Genomic DNA, 19,139 nt, shown 5'->3' on the forward strand with positions numbered 1-19,139 from the left:
ATCTTTTGTTTTCGATGTGATTTTTCTTTTTTTCTTTAATTTAACTTTTCCTACGAAACTCTACCATTCTATTGTTCTGTTTGCCACTGGCTACATCTGTAAGTTTCGTACTATCACATGTCACATCAAACCACTTCAGATGTCTTTCATACTTCTTAACGTATTTTAAGTGAGAATTAATTGGGTTTCTATGCATAATTATCACCAACAAGGCAACAACAAACAACAAAATAAAAAAACAATTAAAAGGAGAGTAAAAGTAATCTTTTCTTTTGTTGAGAGGAGTAACAGAAAAGAGATTTACATCATAAGAGCAAAAGAAGAAGGAACAAGAAGAGATTAAAAAAGGTGTGTGTGTACAGAGAGATGTACACAAAGAATCAAAGATTTGGTAAATCCTAAAAAGAAACCAATAGTGTTGTTGTTGGCTGGTTGGTTGGCTTGGCTGGTTAATGCTTTTTCCCTTCTTTTGTCTGTTGCTTCTTCTTCTTTCTCCCATGATTAAAAAAAAATATAACAATAATAAAAATCAGATACCGAATATTTTGCTTTTGATTCTTTTTTTTTTCCTGTATTGTTAGAGAGATCAGCCATTTTAAAAGAATTGTAGTTAGGAGGAAATTTGAAGCTGTCACGTTACGGCTTTATTAGCCCTTTCACTTTCAGACGTTTAAAGCCACCAAAATGATGATTCTCGATCTTCTTCTTCTGCATCTTCACGTCACTTTGCTGAGTTTCTTTCCTGTTTGACATTACTAACCCTTCTTCTTCTTCTTCCTCTTCCTGCCTACTGATACTACTGCTACTACTATATCTTCCTTCGTGATGATGCGATTTCTTCAGTCTCTTATATTCCTAATAATCACGAAAATCTCAGGGTTTACTAATATATATATGAATATACTGTAAAAATTGTGAATTAAAGTGGCTTTCTCTCGGTACCTGATGATGGTCAGTATTATCTCTTGTGTCGACAACAACTGTTCTGTTCTCAAACTTCAACGAAGAACGACGTTTGACTCTGAAACTCTCGGAATCAGAACCGTCACTTTCCTGATCCGCCATTAGTTGTTCATCTTGAACCGCAGGGAAGAACCGAGTTTTTCTGTTACTGCTGCTTGCTACTTCTTCTGAGAGCTTTGAATCACTACTGTTGCTACAGTTAACTCGTCTATTTAACTGCATTTTAAAGAAAACAGAATTCAGATATTAGAAGAGAAGGTTTGATAAAGTTCGTCGCAGGTTCGTGGCCAGAAACTTACGTAATCAGAGCATTCATAATCATCAGCAACTGAGGAGATACATGAAGCGTTTGCTTCACAGCTCATGACAGGATTTCCAGATTGCAACTGGTCATGAGATGTCTCTACCTCGCTATTGAAATCAAAGTATATAGTAGAATACGGTGAATATCCCTCTGCTTTAGCAGCTGGAAGTGTGATTGATGATGGGTACGCATAAAAATCTTCATCAGTTGTAATCAAATCTGAAACTCCATCTTCTTTCTCAAACTTCTTTGCAGCAGCTTCCAGGACTTCAATGTTATCCCTCAAGAAAAGAGTACGCATTGTCCCGCATGGAAGGTCAAGCTTTTTAATATCTAGATAATAATAATACAAGATAACACCATCAATTAGTAAACAATAATGAAGGATGTGTATGGATGGAGATAACAGAGAAAAAGATTTACCATGACGGAGACAGACGGGATGTGAGTAACAATCACAGTTGATAAATGCCAAATAGCAATCCCGTTTACACAAACTGCAGACAATGGTTCCATATGTATTCGAAACAAGGCCTGTGCATAATCCTGACTTCATTAAAGACCATCGAGCCAGATGAAGAAAACGAATCAGGTGTACAAACGCAGTCTTGATGCTTCGTTGTCCTGACAATTCCGTAGGCATAAAATCCAGATTCTCGGATTTGGAACTTGAGTTTAAGAGCATTGCTTCTTTACAAATCAGTTCTTCATGAGGAAGCAATGGTACTCTGTTAAGATGAGCATACCTGCAACTAGCAATAGCTCCAAAAGGAAACCAATCACCCATTGCAAAGTTCACTGCCTCACCACAATTAAAACCTACAAGAAATTTTCACACAATCCCGGTGTCAATTGAATATGATACCACAATTTCTGACCAATAAAATTGTAGATTCAGACAAAAATATTATACCATGACTGAAGCCAGCATGATAAGCCCTAGGGAATGTGACGACGAACTCTCCTGGTTTTTGCACAGCCTTGTACACCGGCACATTATGATCCAGCAGTATCTTTGGTGGGAATATAGTTGTCTTCCCTAAAAGCACGTCAAAGGCTCCATCTTCTCCATTAGTGGATAGAATATCGTCGTTGTACACACACTCTTTAACTACCTTTTCAAATTTTAGAGCTGCAGAACCTGGAACCCCATACCAAGTTTTTGATGCTCCACAATGTTGGTAGTTAATGCTGTGTTCAGAAAGAAGGTAGAAAAAAGGAGATTAAGATACTTTAAATTGCTCACCTTTAGTAACCCATATACTCGAACCAAAACTTTAACTCTTATTACCTGTACAAATAATGGTCCTCCACATGCCAGGCAAACATACTAAACAGCATTCCAATGTAAAGCATGGGTTCAGTAACTCCCTGAAACAAGAAAAGACAAGTTAGAAGAGGATACAGAAACTACTTATGTGATCGTAACACAAATTATAACTGTTTTACTTGTCACATACCGGAATGGATGTTTCAAGGAGGCGCAAGGTAGACTTTGGCAGCCTTGAAACTTTCTGAAAGTAGAGATAGAAAAGACTTATAACTACCAAATTTAAAAACAAAGCATATGATTTCCATAAACCTTAACCAGAGAAAAAAAAGGGGAGGAGAGAAGATCAAGTTTTAGTAAAACAATACATTCAAGTTCCATTTGCTGCTTCCTAGTGGATCACCTGGTGTAGATGAAAATGCGCTACCATCTACATCACACGCATACTCAACTGATTCAGTCTTGCCACACGCAATTTCCTTCCAGAATTCTTTCTCCAAGAATGAGTCGGGCAAAGAGCCACCACTGCAATATCTACGTGCAAATACCTTGTTCGCCATTTTCTCATAATCGCGAAATGTATAGGTCCTGAGTAGTTTACAAATAATTAAATACAACAGTGAGGTGAAGAAATCAAGCTACATGGTTCAGGATTTAACACAAACCTCCCACTCATGAAGAATGTAACTTTATCATCAGAATCCCACTCAGCAAGGCGAAGGGGTTGTACTCTAGTAGTGAATTTAAAGTTTGATTTCTCTTTCATCAACACAGCACCTGCAGGAACTGTTGCTGTCAACGGGGATACAATCTTGCAAATACCTGCAAAAGAAGCAAAAGAAAAGATTGGACTAAATAAAATAATGAAAATTTATACCAGTGAAGTGAAGTGATAAATAAAGAGCATGGGTCTACTACCAGTTATGAGAGTAAAACATAAAGAGATTTAATTTCAACATTTATCCTTGCATATTGAGATATTTGTTTTACCATATTTTGAAGCTTCTGGGAATATCTTCTGCAAATAAGTCAAAGGATCCTCAAACTCCTCCTTTGTTGGTCTGTAGACAGGACATTCTGGAAGCCTCTCGGTCCATTTTAGATCACCAGTCTCAATCTTCTCCACTTTTCCCTTCAGCAAGCCACCTTTACCAGTAGATGCCCCATTCACTTTAGATACCGTGTCACTAGAAGTGACCCGTAATCTCATTCCACATGAGGCTGACGGTGGTCTGAAAGTATCACCTCCACTTCTAGCCATTGTACTGAAGCTAACTGTTTCATTGACAGAATCTGATCTCATTTTTTGAAGCCTTTTACGTTTCAGAAATTCTAACCCATCCTTAGCTTCTTTTGATAAACAGATCCTCCTTTCCGCCTGACAAACCCAAGTGTCAGCAAACATTCCTCCACATACCACATTAAAAGTTCAACATACTATAAAAATACATATATTGGTCATGGATACACAATAGGTCAACCATTCACACTTAACCCATTATAGTTCCAAAATATTATAACTCCACAAAAAGCTAAGAAACATAAAAGTGAACACAGAAAATGGAAACAGTCAAACACCTAGAGGTTTCAAAAGGCATATAAGCAATTTCACTTCCAGGTACCGCCTAATCTCTTTGACCAATACCCTACAAAGTCAAAGAATGTGACCATTTCTAAATTTCAACACCCTCGAAGAGCGCGAGTCAGAAACCATCGACAACTCTCTCTACAACACACAATCATTTGACCTTAGTGAAGATTCGTCGCCTTTTCAACAGAACTCAAATCTTAAGTGGGATAAAAATAGCAAGAAAAAATTGTGAGATTCTCTCCAAAGACGATCAAACTTCGAAGCAGGGATGAGAAAGACCAAACAATTCAAGGAGAAAACAACGAAATCTCCATAAAAATTGGAGTAATGTAAGAGATCTGATCCAGAGAAATCGTAAACAACACACAATTCACCAGAAGTTGAAGCAAACAACAAATTCACAACGAGAGGAAAAAAAAATTGATCAAATACTAGAGAGGGGAAATCGTCTCACCATAGCATTCCGTAATCTGACTCCGTAGGTCTCCGTCTTCCTCAACCGAATAAAAAGAAATAAAAGAAAGAGCAACCAGAACAAGCAACGAACCAAAGAACAGAGACGAAACCCTAGATCACGATCTCGACCAGCGAATTCAATACAAAGCCTGGCATGCAAACAAAGTAAACCACATTCTACGAAAACACCGCGTAACGAGCCAGGGACCGAGTCAAACGCGGAGATCCGAATCGCCGCGTAGCCGAGTCAAACCGAACATTCAAAAAAAATCCACAATACAAGACACCACCGGAAGACGATTCCAAGGACGAGAAAACGAACGGTTGTAAACGGAACGGAGAAAACTGGCCGGAGAAATCGGTAGTTATATATTTCCCGGCGGTAGAGGAGAGAGAAACTGTAGAGATGCTAAAAGAGGACCCGAGAGAGGAAGAAACTTGGAAAACCGGAAAAAATTGTTAGGAAAGTATAATTTATAGTTTTATACTCCAAACGTGTATACTTTAGTGGCCACCGTAATTTTAGTTTTTATTAAAAAAATAAATAAAATAAAAACAAAAAGCCGTTCCTAATTAAAAATTCTTTACAACATTGAAATAAAAATAAAATATTGGTGGAAATCGGGAAGGTTCCGAAATTCTTCGCTCTTGCGTTTAAATTAAAATATTAGGTATTTTAATAAACGCTCATACGTTTTGCTGCGATTGGTGCGGTTGTGTTCAAAGCAAATTACGCACTTCATAAAAAACAAAAACAGAAAGTTCAGTGTCAATTTTAATTTGAAAACGTACTTTTTTACTTTCTAGAAAGAATTATAACTTAGTTTGATGGAATTCGTACAATTGTTTTTGCTAAAAGTATAAACAATTTATGATGCTAAAAACATGGAATTTCATTATCATTATTAAGTCATTATACAATATAGATCAACTTTATCATTATTTTAGGGAGTGTTATCCAATTATAGTTTTAAAGGGAATTTTCTAGATTTCACAATCTTTTAAAATTTAAAATTTGAAATATCATTTGAGAGATTTAGTTATTTTTTTCTAGTATAGTTTGAATTTGGATTAAATTTTACTTAAAATTTACATAAATTTTCATTTTCAATGATTTAATATACAAAGATATTTTTAGTTTTGAATAACAATAGATTTTAGTATACTGTCTGAAGGACTAATTTAATAGTATCAGACTAAAAATCTATTAAACATAATATAAAAATGTTATATTCAATAACATTGGACTCTGAAACATGATTAGAGTTATGTATGTTTGAGTAATACCCTCTTAGTCTTTGACTAATTTCATTTTCATATTTTCAAATCCTAAAATATGTATATATATAATTTTTTTTTGCTGATAATACATTTTGAAAAATCTTAAAATATTTTTCCATATTTTTAAATCCTAAATTTATAAGCAAGTTTTAAAATATTTTTAGCTATTAGTATGCAGCTAATCAACTCCATTATCAGTAGGCCTTTAGTTTCCTTTTTTATACTTGTACCAATCAGCTTTATATTAACAGTTTTATAAGACCAAACACCTAAAATAAACAAAGAAAATAAGATTCCCAACCAAAAAAAAAATTAAAAATTAAAAAAAAGGGGAACTATAAGTGTGAAGGAAAGTGGTGGTTGTTAGGTGGTTCAACCAAACGCTGCCAACCCTTTAAAACGGCGTTTTCATCCATCTTGCGTTTTCCCTCTTCAACAGTAAAATATCGTCATTACGGAGGGTATTAAAGTCATTTAAAGAGCAGAAAGGTCGAAAACGTGGTGACACTTCTGTACTGTCTCTCTACACGTGGCAGGTGCATTGGGAAGACAATTGTTTTTCTCGGTTACTGTTACTGTGGGTGGTGGTGGTGAGGTCACCGGATTTTCCGGTTCCCGGTTAAAGCTATTATCCCAACTGAAACCCATTGGTCCATTGTTAATTTCACTTTTCTTATATTTTTTTTTGTTTTTTGTTTTTTGGTGTTTTTTTTTTTTTTTTTTTTTTTTTTGTCGTCTTGGTGTTTTAAAAATAAAACTGTGATGAGTTAGGTTTGGGTTATAATGATTAGTTTTGTGAAGTCAGCGAAAACGAAAGCTGTACCAATATGGATCAGCTTCATTAACCGGTTTGGATCCTCCGGTTTAACTACTCTACAAGACTATAACCGGCTCTGCTAGGATTTTTTTATTTATTTTATCTTTTCCAAATTTGTGTAGTGGTTAGAATATTCGACTAGACCCACCCAAGAAATATTCACTTGTTGTTGTTATGAGTTTAAAACTAAAATCATATTTGAATGACATGACAAAAAAAACTTTGGACATTTTAAATTGCCTTTTGTCTCTTATTTAATTGACCTTCTTTTCTTCACATACCATATTATCTTTTAGTTTATTATTGCATATATTTTATTCTATTTTTCCCATTGGTTCACTTCCATTTGACATTATATGAAAAACTATTTTTGTATTTGATTTTTATAACAGATATATCCAAGTTATGATGATATTTTCTATTTTTTATATTAAAATCATTTTCAACTAAAGAAAATAAATGTTATATCAGAGAATAGTCACGATTACATGAAAGATGAGGAATTTTCGACGATAATAATCGAAAAATGAGATGTATTTTTTATATATTTATTTCGACATTTTTGTCTATTTGAAGAAAACAAATCATATATTTGAAAGTTGAATAAAAAGTGTATGTCACTCTCTGTTTCTCTTCCAAGTCTTTGTTAAGTATCCAAATCCGATTAAGTGATCATACATATTTTCATTAAATATTTTAATATCTGATTCGTGCACAAAATGATACTACCAGAAATCAGAATATATTACACATCATGCTCACATACTAATCTTGTATTTAAATTTCAATCTAGTATGTATGTCATCATCTATGAGCTTATAACATAGTCAATGTTAAATGTCATGTTGTTTTACCAATCCACTAATGAATAAGTCACCTACTATTTTGGTATTATTAAGCTTCTACGTGGTATGTATATATATCTTTCCTCTGCCAAGTGCTTGATACATATTAATGCTATACTATACGCCATTGTCCAGTAGGAAACAATATCTTAATTAATTATAAGATGTGCATTATCCAGTTAGGAAGTGATAATTTAGATAATATTATTTATACATGAATTAAATAATTTTGATTTGGAATCTTTGGGATATGGGTTGTGACATGTATGTATAAAATATATTTTTTATGTATCAAATAAGTTGTGAATTAGTCAATGGGACCAATAGATGGACCAGTATACTCTAATATGTCACATAGTTTTTGTTTAGTTTATTGATGTATACATGTGTCATGTTTATATGCCAATTTAACGAATGTGGTATGGTGACACTCATTATGACTTCAAACCTAAGAAATATCCAATTAACAGCTAATCAGAAAAGAGGATTATGCCGAGACATTAACAAAGGCTTCAAGTCAACCAATAACATGTTACATGTATGAGTTTTACACTTTACACAAGTTAATCATGCATAACAATTACGTACATGCTGATTACGTACATGCAATTCTAAGAGAGGGTATGTATGTATGTACAACTGGACCAAGGCAGCAACATACATAGTGGCAGCAACATACATAGACCAGCCTTTTTGTTGTTATGTGGGTACATAGACCAAGTCATTAGAATTTTTTTAATTTATTTATTTGATTTTGAGATTACACTAATGGTAATGGAGAAGTAATCCTTTTTAACTTATGGTCCGTAGACTTTGTTTAATCCCAAAAATGAACTGACATGAGATGAGACTGTGTACAGTACTTGTAAGCAAATGGTACTTTTACGTATACACGAATCGAGAAAACAGTTTGAAGTAATGACGGCATTAAAATTTTGAATGTGCTTTGCTTTGTACTCAAAAATAATTTAAAAATTAAATTACGGGTCAAAGTAAACTCAAAACTCTGAAAACTTTTTAAAAAAACAAAAAAAAAACATGGTAATTACAACTCTTACAAGTGTGTGTGTGTGTGTTTTTGCATCTTTCCGCAAAATTTGTCTGTTGCTTTCGGAAATTAAAGAGACAATGACCAAGGTATCTTTTCTAATCTAGTTGACCGACTTTTCTCCTAAACTACATTTATTTGACCAAATCTTCATTCAATTTTATTTCCATCACGTTGTTTTTAAAACCTTAGTCTTATAAAAGTAGTAACATATTACTTCCATAATTTATATTTCTATATTTTGAAAATAGAATGTATAGTAAAGCTTATGATTTTAGTCAGAAAATTTTATATTTTTTAGAGTGGATGGACGAAGAATGATTGTAAAAGTGATAATATAATTTAATTTCTCGGTTTCACAAAGATTGAAATTTTGGTATTTTCACACATATTTAAAAAATATTAATAATTATTTATGAATTAATTTATGATTATTTTTTTGTTAGAAAAAGAAAATATAAATCAATAGATAACATGTCATGCGGAAATTTTAGTTTTAATTTTAAAATTTATAAAATTAATTAAAAATAAAAAAATTCCAAAACATCATACTAAGTGAAACAGAAGAAATAATGTTTAGTTTTTACGTTATATTTTGTAAGACGTTATAAAGATGTTGTGTATAAGAGTTATTTTTAAGATAGAACGCATAGTAAAGCTTATGATTTTAACATGAAAATCTATATTTTCTAACTTAATATAAATCAATTGATGGAGAAAGAACTAACTATTGCGAAAAAGTGATTATATAATTTAGTGTTTAGTATTTACATCATATTTTGTGAAAATGAATCTTTCGGAAAAATAGTAATTGGATCCTACTAAGTACTAACGATTACGAAAAAAGAAAAAGTACGGTACAGTATATGGATTTTGAATTAAGATTCTCATCAAGCCAAAATAAATTTGGAAAAAAAAAGAGATTGAATCTAATTTCTATAAAAAGAATTCGAGAGTTGTAGTTAGATAGAAACTATCATCAAGTAGATTCGATTCTTAGAGCAACCACAGGGGTTTTAATAGGAGGTTCTCTATGTTTTGGGCCAAAAAAATAAATGAATTAATGTCATAATTAGAGAGAACCGTCTCTGTATTGAGAGTCTTTTGGTGGGTGAAGAGGCGATGACGTGGCGATCTGTGAGTGGCGGTTGAGTAAAATATATAAAGAAAAAAAAAATTGAAAAGCCAAAATTTTTTCTTTTGTTTCGCGACTCTTCTCTCTTCTTTCTCTCTCTCTCTCGGCGATAGCAAACACAAAAAATCGAAACTGTGTTCGATCCGTTGTAACAGATGCTTCCACGGCGGAGAAAGGTCTGATTTCCGGCGAATCGACGAGTTTGGTGAAGGAGAACCAACCGTCATCAACGCATCTCCATCTCCATTGGAGAAAATGTCTTCGAGAGGAAAGAGAAAAGACGACGATGTCAGAGCATCAGATGACTAATCTGAAACCCACGCGTCGGCTAAGAAAGTCGCAAAGCTAGCAGACTCCTCCGACGAGTCTGACGATATCGTCGTTTGCAACGTTAGTCCACTCTCTCTCTCTCTCAGACTCTCACTATGTCTTTCAATAGCTTTTCGTTATTACTCTAGTAGCAGTGAGCTTAGGGGGTTTTTGATAAAGTTTTAATTTTGTTATTGGGTTTTGCTCAATTTAAGGTTTTAGTCAAATTAGGGTTTATGATTGTTTGTTTGGGTGTACATCCAGATATCTAAGAATAGGAGAGTCTCTGTGAGGAATTGGAATGGGAAGATTTGGATTGACATTCGTGAGTTTTATGTCAAGGACGGAAAGACTTTGCCTGGCAAGAAAGGTAAAACTTCTTTTGAAAATTCAAACTATCTTCTTGCTCCTATAATTCACCACTGCTAGTAATGTAATGTGTTTCCTCATCTCTTAGTTTTTATCATTCGTTATTGTTTTGCTTTGTTAAGTTTCTGCAACTAGTTAGGATTTTTTAGTTGCAGTTCTTTAGGGCCTTATAACAAGCGATTTTGCTGATTTGAGTTTGTTTATGTGTTTGTAAGGATGAGCGGAGATGGTGCAGAGTGTTTTCTTTTCAATAATAGTTTGTTGTTTCGCTCGTTACCATCAACAAAGAAACAAGACTCACGCCAACGACGGTCATGTAGAAGAAGCCAAGAGGTATTGTATTGTCTCTTTCGATCTTCACACACAAACTTTCAAAGTCATCTCTAAAGTTCCCTTTGCCCATAGTATCATAGTGCCCAAGTCACATGAATGTTCTAAGAAAACACATGGGTTTTTTGTACAACTAGTTACCACAAAGAACAAAAGAACAAAAATCGTATTGCAAAACACAGGTTGTGTGTGTTTCTCCAATTAGTTAAATATTTTCTGCATGTTGTTGTGTGTAACTTGACAGGTTGTATAAAATCAATTATTCCATCATAATCTTAATTAATTATCCATCAAAGGAACAACAATTATTTCATCGAATTAGTTTTATTAGGTTGCCACTGTCAATTTGTAATTAAAAACACATAAACCAATCTCAATCTTCACCTATAAAAACTCTTAAGACAATCTTTACATTCTTCACACAACATCCACATCTCAAGCTTTACATAACCTTTAAGGCTAAGTCTTATAACTTATTCCTCTATGGCTTATTCTAAGGTTGCTCTTCTCCTCCTCTTCAATGTCATCTTCTTCACTTTAGTCAGCTCGACTTCCGTCCCTTGTCCACCACCACCGTCCAAGAGCCACCACAAGAAGCCCACACCGTCGTCTCCTTACCACAAAGCCACTTGTAAAGACGCTCTTAAACTCAAGGTATGTGCTAATGTGTTGGATTTGGTGAAGGTTTCTCTACCACCAACGTCCAAATGTTGCGCTCTCATCAATGGTCTTGCTGATCTTGAAGCTGCCGTCTGTCTTTGCACCGCTTTGAAAGCCAATCTCCTCGGCATCAACCTTAATGTTCCCATTTCGTTGAGTCTTGTCCTAAACAATTGTGGCAAGAAGGTTCCATCTGGTTTCCAATGTGCCTAGAGATTACACATTTCAAGATTGAGTTTCTTAATAATAACTTCATTTGTTTCTTGTTTTAAATGTCCTCTTTTTGATTTTATCATTAACGATCGTTTTAATTTGTTACACGCATGGTTTATCAATGGAATAAGATGTTTTCGTTCAAAAATTAACAATCGTGTCCTCGTCTCTTATTATTTCTTTTATTCCCTTGACTAATAATAACCTTGTCTAGAAGAATATATGTTGTATGTAGCACTAATAACATCATACCTTAAAATATATAGTACACTTAGAAAGCACGAGCTTTTACTTCTTGGACCAGTTTTACTTCAAAGGCGACATGAAAGGATTAATAATGGAGGCCTTAAATTACGTCGGAGCTTCACTCCAAACTGGAAACATTAGGCCATGACATTATGTTTAAGAGATTAGAAAACGAAGATAGCATTAGTGACAAATTGCTTATAAGCCTTATGAGATGGTGAAAAATGATGTCTACATGACTACATCTCAAATGACATTTTTTCTATATACTGTATATATATTTAGAAAATTTTAGAAAATAACAAGATTTTTTTGGTTCTACTGTATTTTGTTTGTTTTGGTTCAAAAAAAAAAAAAAAAAAAAACTGTATTTTGTTTAGATTCCTCGTATTTAAAGATTACGAGGTAGAACATATAGCACATAATCTTCGAATATATTCGCATGAAACTTTTCTTAGTAACTTTTTAATGAAGATAGCATTAGTAGACAAAAAAACCTATCTTAATTACATTAGTGAGATAAGTTACGTAAACCAAAAGTCATATAAATATCAAATATATTTCTATGGTTAATTCACATAGGTTTTGCAGAACCACAACATAATGGATCTAATTAGTTACACAAAGCTGTACAAATTTTTTAACACTAACCTAGCAAACGTTACAAAGTAGTACTGCAAAACTAAAAAAAAAACAAAAAAAGAAGTACAAAAACAAAAATAATATCGCTTTTGTGATCGGTAATTGTCAAATTGGTATGCTCTGTATTGTAGCAAAATGTAGTTTTTGGTTTTTTTTTTTACGATTTAAGTTAAGTTATGTAAGCTTGTCATTCCTCCACTCAATTAATATATATACATAATACATATATGTGTGAAATTACATGTAACTCAATATTCTTGACAGGTTGTAAGATTTCATTCTATTTGGAGTAATAATCCATCACATGAACATTATTTCATTCAATAGTTGTCATTTTGTAATATAAAACAAAAATAAAACCCCTAAACTGTCTCTACATTCGTCACACAACACATCACAATCTTGATTTCAGACAAAGCAGAAATTAGGGTTTTTATTTACTTCTTAATCGGTGGCTTATTCTAAGATTGACCAATCCGTGCTTGTTAAGCTATATAACACACAAGAAAAGACAAAACAAAATAAAAACTAAAATGATTAAAACGCAATTTTTTTTTAATCTAATGTTTAATAGATTGACAAATATATAGTCCTTTCGTATAACAAAGAATGTTTGTTACTATTTTCTTTTTGTTTAAAATTAAATACATCGTTTCAACCAACTAGTTAGAAAAAGAATCATTATCGCCACGTCGCCCAAAAACACATGGGTTTAGCTCAACCAGTTACCACAAAGAACAAAAGAACAAAATCGCATTTTCAATAAGTCCGAATCAATCATTCGTTACTGTTTAGTTTTAAACTAAGTTATAAACTCGTCTTTCCCCCACTTAATTAAATATTTTCTGCATGTTGTCTGTAACTTGACACGTTGTAAGAACAATTATTCCATCATAATCTTATTAATTATCTATCAAAGGAACAAACATTATTTCATCGAATTAGTTTTATTTGATTCCCACTGTCAATTTGTAATTAAAAACACATAAACCAATCTCAATTTTTACCTATAAAAATCCTAAGACTATCTCTACATTCCTCACACAACATATACATCACAAGCTTTTTGTATAACCTCTAAGAGGCAAACTCTTATAACTTCTTACTTCCTCCTCAGTGGCTTATTCTAAGATTGCTCTTCTACTCCTCTTCAATGTCATTTTCTTCACTTTAGTCAGCTCGACTTCTGTCTCTTGTCCACCACCACCGTCCAAGAGCTACCACAAGAAGCCCGCACCATCGTCTCCTTACCACAAAGCCACTTGTAAAGATGCTCTTAAACTCAAGGTATGTGCTAATGTGTTGGATTTGGTGAAGGTTTCTCTACCACCAACGTCCCAATGTTGCGCTCTCATCAATGGTCTTGCTGATCTTGAAGCTGCCGTCTGTCTTTGCACCGCCTTGAAAGCCAATCTCCTCGGCATCAACCTTAATGTTCCCATTTCATTAAGTCTTGTCCTAAACAATTGTGGCAAGAAGGTTCCATATGGTTTCCAATGTGCCTAGAGATTACACATTTCAAGATTGAGTTTCTTATCATAACTTTAATTTGGTTTTTTTTTTTTTTTTCATTCTAATATGTCCTTTTTTGATCTATCATTATCGATCTTTTTAATTTGCTGCATGTTTTTACCAATGGAATAAGATATTTTCGTTCAAAAAAATAATAATCGTGTGCTCTTCTCTTATTTTTCTTTTAATTACCTTGACTAATGGATGCAAGCTTATATGTTAATGCATTATTTTCAACAATTTATATAAATATCAAGTCTTTTAGCTTTCATATTGTTTTCTCCTTTCTTGAGGATTATTGAGGCTCAGAAGGTTTTTCTGTTTATAGATTAACAAGTACGGATTGATCAACCTTAGAATAAACCACCGATTGAGAAGTAAAGTTATAAAGGAATTTGTCTTTTAAAATTATAAGAAAGAAAAACCCTAAAAAGCACTATATTTTTTTTTTATCAAGGTTAATTATGATTTAAATATAGAGATGGACTGGGTTAACATCATACCTTATTTGTGTTTTTAATTACAAAATGACAACGATTGGAATAAAATCTGCATGTGAAATCTTACGACCTGTCAAAATATATTGAGTTTCGAAACTCCCTAAGTCCTAAATTTCTATATTGTTGATGTACCGGGCTTGTTCACCTAAAAGTTCGTTGCTGCGTTGACACCTTTTATCTATTCTTGTAATCGGTACTGTTATTATAATTATAACAACAGAAATTCTAAGAAAAGAAAAGTATATTGAGTTGTTACATGCAACATACAAAAAGAGAAAAAAAAAAAAATTTAATTCAATGAGTGGTCAATGAAAGGCTTATATATCTTAACGTAAACAGTAAACAAATCAAGAAAACCATGTGATTTAGAAGCAGAGAATTTATATTTGCTATTATTATTGTAAGCATCAGATTATACATATGAATTAACATTATATATTACAAAGTAGGTAGTATAACAGAAAAATATTTACAAAATCAAGGTGTCTTTGTTTTTTTTTTGGACAAACAATCAAGGTGTCTAAGAGTGAAATTGTTCAATGTAAAACCATCAATATAACACTTATGAATTTTGGATTACGATGATTTATCTCACTAATGTAATTAAGGTAGGTTAGGATATCTAAACAGAGGGGAAAGTGTCTAAAAAATTCATGCGAATATGTTCGAGCAGTATTGATCTTTCCATGTGATCCCATAACTAAGCACAGGATTGTTGTTTTATTGAACGAAAAACATCTTATTCCATTTGATAAATCATGTAGAAAATTACAACAAGTACTGAATCAAAAGTGGAAATGTAAAACAAGAAACAAATGAAAGTTAAGACAAAAATCTCTCAGTTTGAAATATGTAATGTTTAGGCACATTTGAAACCAGATGGAACCTTCTTACCACAACGGTTCAAGACAAGGTTTAAGGAAAGGGGAACATTAAGGTTGATACCAAGAACATTAGCCTTCAGCGCGGTGCAAAGACAGACGGCAGCTTGAAGATCAACTAGATCCTTGATGAGAGCGCAACATTTGGAAGACTTTGGTGGTAGAGCAACCTTCACCAAATTCAACACATTAGCACATACCTTTAGTTTGAGAGCGTCTTTACATGTGGCTTTACGGTTAGGGACCGAAGTCGAGCTGACTAAAGTAAAGAAGATGACGTTAAAGATGAGGAGAAGAGCAATCTTAGAATAAGCCATTGATGAAGAAGTAAAGTTTGAATTCTTGTAAAAGGTATACAAGAAATACTCTTTATCAAGCTTGTGATGTGTTGTGTGAAGAATATGGAGACAGTGATAGCGTTTTTATAGGTGAAGATTAAGATTTTTTATGGCTCTTTAATTACAAATCCATGAGGTGGCAACAAAGTGATAATTTTCAGATGAATTGTTCATGTGAAAGATCTTACAAACTGTCACGACGATACAAATATATGACTTATAACTCGAAAGAGAGGGTTGTCATTTGTCAATAATCAATGTTTGTTAAACATGGGATTAGAAAGCTTTGTTATATATATATTATCTTCCAAAATAACAATGTTGACTTAAATATTATCTGCCGTCTCCATTTGTGTTTGAAATCTACTAGTGCGATCTTAAAACTAAATATATTATCTGCGAAAATAATAATGTTGAATTAATTAGACCATGTTACCATAAACTTGGAATATTGAAGACAACCCTTAAAACTATGTTTTTTTTTTTTATTATCAAGGTTGTGTGACGAATGTAGAGATGGGGTTTTCATTTGCGTTTTCAATTACAAAATGACAACTACTGGAATATAATCTTCATGTAAAATCTTACAACCTGTCAAAATATATTGAGTTGTTACATGTATTATAGAAAGAAAAAAAATTCAATGAAAGGTCAATGAAAGGCTTATATATATCTTAATATAAAGTATAAACCATAAACAAATCAAGAAATCCATGTTATTTAACAACATAAAATATATTTGCCACTATTATTGTAGATATCAGATTATACATATATATGAATTAAGATTATGTATTACAGAGCTGGGTGTTATAATACATACGAATCAAGGTGGCTAAGAGTGATGTTCAATGTAATTAAGGTAGAAGTAGAACCGTATAAACTATCACTTTTGGATTGATCTCACTAAGATATTTAAGCTGAAGGGAAAGTGTCTAAAAACAAATTTCAAGTGGTATATGTTCGTGTATAGAAAACATGTCATTTTACTAACGTAGTCTAATATATTATTAATTATCTTCCAAAATAATAATGTTGAATTCATTATCTAAACCTAATCTCAATTTTATCTCTATTATTTTTTCTTATTTAAACGAATTTAGTTCTATTAAAAATATTTTTTTGGTTCATTCGGATACTCTTAGGTACTGTATGTCTTTTACAAAAAAAAAAAAAAAAAAAAAAAAAAAAAAAAAAAAATCTAGTAATTCGGATACTTTGAGAAATATCAAATTAAATTTTATTGAGTAGATTTATATCCGGCTAATTTTGGGTATTTTGCCTAAATTGAATTACACTATTTAACATTTTATGATATACCAACCTAAATGTAACACAATGTTCCAAATTTGATCTCTTAACATTTTATGATATACCAACCTAAATGTAACACAATGTTGCAAATTTATATTGTAGATGATCTAATTAATTCAACATTAATATTTGGAAGATAATATATTAATTCAGAGCTCTCTCCTCCCATGTTTAACAAGCGTTGATTATTGACAAATGACAGCCCTCTCTTTCGGATTACAAGTATTATATGTATCGTCGTGACAGTTTGTAAGATCCATTAATTCATCATTATAATTTATATAATCCTTCACATGAACAATTTCATTTGAAAATTGTCATTTTGTTGCCACCTCATGGATTTGTATTTAAAGACACATAAACAAATCTTAATCTTCACCTATATAAACGTTATCGCTATCTCCATATTCTTCACACAACACATCACAAGCTTGATAAAGAGTATTTCTTGTATACCTTTTTATAAGAAATAAAACTTTACTTCTTCATCAATGGCTTATTCTAAGACTGCTCTTCTCCTCCTCTTCAACGTCATCTTTTTCACTTTAGTCAGCTCGACTTCGGTCCCTAACCGCAAAAGCACATGTAAAGACGCTCTCAAACTCAATGTATGTGCTAATGTGTTGAATTTGGTGAAGGTTGCTCTACCACCAAAGTCATCCAAATGTTGCGCTCTCATCAAGGATCTAGTTGATCTTCAAGCTGCCGTTTGTCTTTGCACTGCACTAAAGGCTAATGTTCTTGGTATTAATCTTAACGTTCCCGTTTCTTTACACCTTGTCCTCAACCGTTGCGGTAAGAAGGTTCCATCTGGTTTCAAATGTGCCTAAACATTACATATTTCAAACTGAGAGATTTTTGTCTTAACTTTCATTTGTTTCATGTTTTACATTTCCACTTTTGATTCAATCGTTGTAATTTGTTACATGTTTTATCAATGGAATAAGATGTTTTTTGGTTCAATAAAACAACAATCTTGTGCTCTTGTCGTCCTTTTTTTTTTCTTAATAAATATCTAGAAGAATATATGTTCGATGCATTATAACATCATCCTATGCATGGAACTCAAACTTGACCAAATACATATAAACCAATCTGAACCTAAGACTGTTTTTAATTAAATTTATAGTAGATTAAATATGTAAATCGTGAAGACTCCGGAGACACCACAACAGACATTGCAACTCCACTGCGATTCTGTTCACCGTTGGTCTAAAAGCGTCTCGAGAATAGAAAAGAACATCCCCAAATAAGAATCATTAATCCAAGAAACATGAACATTGCATTTAAGAGTTCCCAAATATTAACAATTTAAATATGCTAATTTTTAAGCAGCATGATAGTATATATATTTAAAGGGTCCGTCGTAGCAAATATATTATAAGTTCATTATTATGAGAGAAACGAAAAGAAGAAGCTAAAGTGATATAAGTTGTCCCATTTGAATATTTTTATGACTAGTAAACTGCCAAAGCAAAAATGTAAAGCCAAAATATTTCAAGTATAATTTTAGTGTTTAATTTTATTCATATCAAATTATTTTTTAAACTTTATACAAAAATTATTTTTAAAATTTTATACAAAATTTAAAAAGAAACATAGCAAAACCAGCTTTTTAGCAGAATGATAGTAAAAGAAACATAGCAAAAACCAGCTTTTTAGTGAAGCTAATGAATCAGAAAATGTTTTGGCTCATCTAATTAGTTCGATCGCAAATAAACAGATTTTTAAAGTTTCATCATTTTAAATAAACAAACATATTTTCTTATGATAAAAATATTAATTATCTTACAACAATTATGTATGTTATAAATTACTATCGATAACCCATCTTATAACAACATTGTATTTTCTGTAGGTTATAGAGTACACGTGAAAAGAATAATATACTTCTTTTTAATAATTTGAATAAATTCCACAAGATATTTTGGAATAAGTTAAACTGAAGTTCCATCATGGTTATTATTTCAAATCACTAATCGTAACCATTAACCAGGAACCATTGGTTATAAAAAACTGAATTATGGGTGTAACACTACTGTTTAAGGAAATATGGTGATGCATGCAAAGTGTTTAAAAAAATTGATATGGCCACATAAATTTGTTACTAAATGC

The 19,139-nt window shown here is 32.4% G+C and overlaps 5 protein-coding genes and 1 pseudogene across 5 annotated transcripts; 4 read left to right on the top strand and 2 right to left on the bottom strand.

Annotated features, from left to right (window-relative positions):
• Nucleotides 1-249: 249 nt before the first annotated feature.
• LOC17876721 (lysine-specific demethylase JMJ706) lies at nucleotides 250-5,036 on the bottom strand. Its single transcript, XM_023785433.1, has 11 exons — nucleotides 4,583-5,036; nucleotides 3,528-3,915; nucleotides 3,203-3,359; nucleotides 2,906-3,125; nucleotides 2,728-2,781; nucleotides 2,559-2,638; nucleotides 2,181-2,458; nucleotides 1,691-2,086; nucleotides 1,263-1,600; nucleotides 943-1,179; nucleotides 250-855 (listed from the first exon to the last, which is right to left on the bottom strand). Exons 1-11 carry the CDS (start codon nucleotides 4,583-4,585, stop codon nucleotides 637-639), a joined length of 2,370 nt encoding a protein of 789 aa, XP_023641201.1. The 5' UTR covers nucleotides 4,586-5,036; the 3' UTR covers nucleotides 250-636.
• A 4,738-nt stretch (nucleotides 5,037-9,774) lies between these two features.
• Nucleotides 9,775-11,303, top strand: LOC17876459 (annotated as a pseudogene).
• On the top strand, nucleotides 10,730-11,739 carry LOC17874874 (14 kDa proline-rich protein DC2.15). Its single transcript, XM_006282178.2, has one exon. It carries the CDS (start codon nucleotides 11,202-11,204, stop codon nucleotides 11,589-11,591), a length of 390 nt encoding a protein of 129 aa, XP_006282240.1. The 5' UTR covers nucleotides 10,730-11,201; the 3' UTR covers nucleotides 11,592-11,739.
• Nucleotides 11,740-13,577: 1,838 nt separating this feature from the next.
• LOC17877158 (14 kDa proline-rich protein DC2.15) lies at nucleotides 13,578-14,148 on the top strand (the record flags this gene model as incomplete). The annotated part of the gene is made up of 1 exon (XM_006282245.2): nucleotides 13,578-14,148. A coding segment is annotated over one exon (408 nt), but the record flags the coding sequence as incomplete, so codon positions are not given.
• A 1,044-nt stretch (nucleotides 14,149-15,192) lies between these two features.
• LOC17875534 (14 kDa proline-rich protein DC2.15) lies at nucleotides 15,193-15,750 on the bottom strand. The gene has a single exon (XM_006279490.2). The coding sequence runs from the start codon at nucleotides 15,687-15,689 to the stop codon at nucleotides 15,351-15,353; it is 339 nt and encodes a 112-aa protein (XP_006279552.1). The 5' UTR covers nucleotides 15,690-15,750; the 3' UTR covers nucleotides 15,193-15,350.
• A 1,691-nt stretch (nucleotides 15,751-17,441) lies between these two features.
• Nucleotides 17,442-18,010, top strand: LOC17875958 (14 kDa proline-rich protein DC2.15). Its single transcript, XM_006281627.2, has one exon. The coding sequence runs from the start codon at nucleotides 17,516-17,518 to the stop codon at nucleotides 17,852-17,854; it is 339 nt and encodes a 112-aa protein (XP_006281689.1). The 5' UTR covers nucleotides 17,442-17,515; the 3' UTR covers nucleotides 17,855-18,010.
• The last annotated feature ends 1,129 nt before the right edge of the window (nucleotides 18,011-19,139 follow it).

Source organism: Capsella rubella, unplaced genomic scaffold, assembly GCF_000375325.1.
Source record: "Capsella rubella cultivar Monte Gargano unplaced genomic scaffold, Caprub1_0 scaffold_8, whole genome shotgun sequence".
NCBI classification, from domain to species: Eukaryota; Viridiplantae; Streptophyta; class Magnoliopsida; order Brassicales; family Brassicaceae; genus Capsella; species Capsella rubella.

Bases quoted from the DNA above. Each gene is read 5' to 3' on its own strand.
- LOC17875534 (XM_006279490.2), bottom strand. From the start codon at position 15,689: ATGGCTTATTCTAAGATTGCTCTTCTCCTCATCTTTAACGTCATCTTC.
- LOC17875958 (XM_006281627.2), top strand. From the start codon at position 17,516: ATGGCTTATTCTAAGACTGCTCTTCTCCTCCTCTTCAACGTCATCTTT.
- LOC17876721 (XM_023785433.1), bottom strand. The intron at 3,360-3,527 runs GTAAAACAAATA...CTTCTTTTGCAG, and splicing joins CCCAGAAGCTTCAAAATATG to GTATTTGCAAGATTGTATCC. The intron at 2,087-2,180 runs GTATAATATTTT...AATTTCTTGTAG, and splicing joins TCATGCTGGCTTCAGTCATG to GTTTTAATTGTGGTGAGGCA.
- LOC17874874 (XM_006282178.2), top strand. From the start codon at position 11,202: ATGGCTTATTCTAAGGTTGCTCTTCTCCTCCTCTTCAATGTCATCTTC.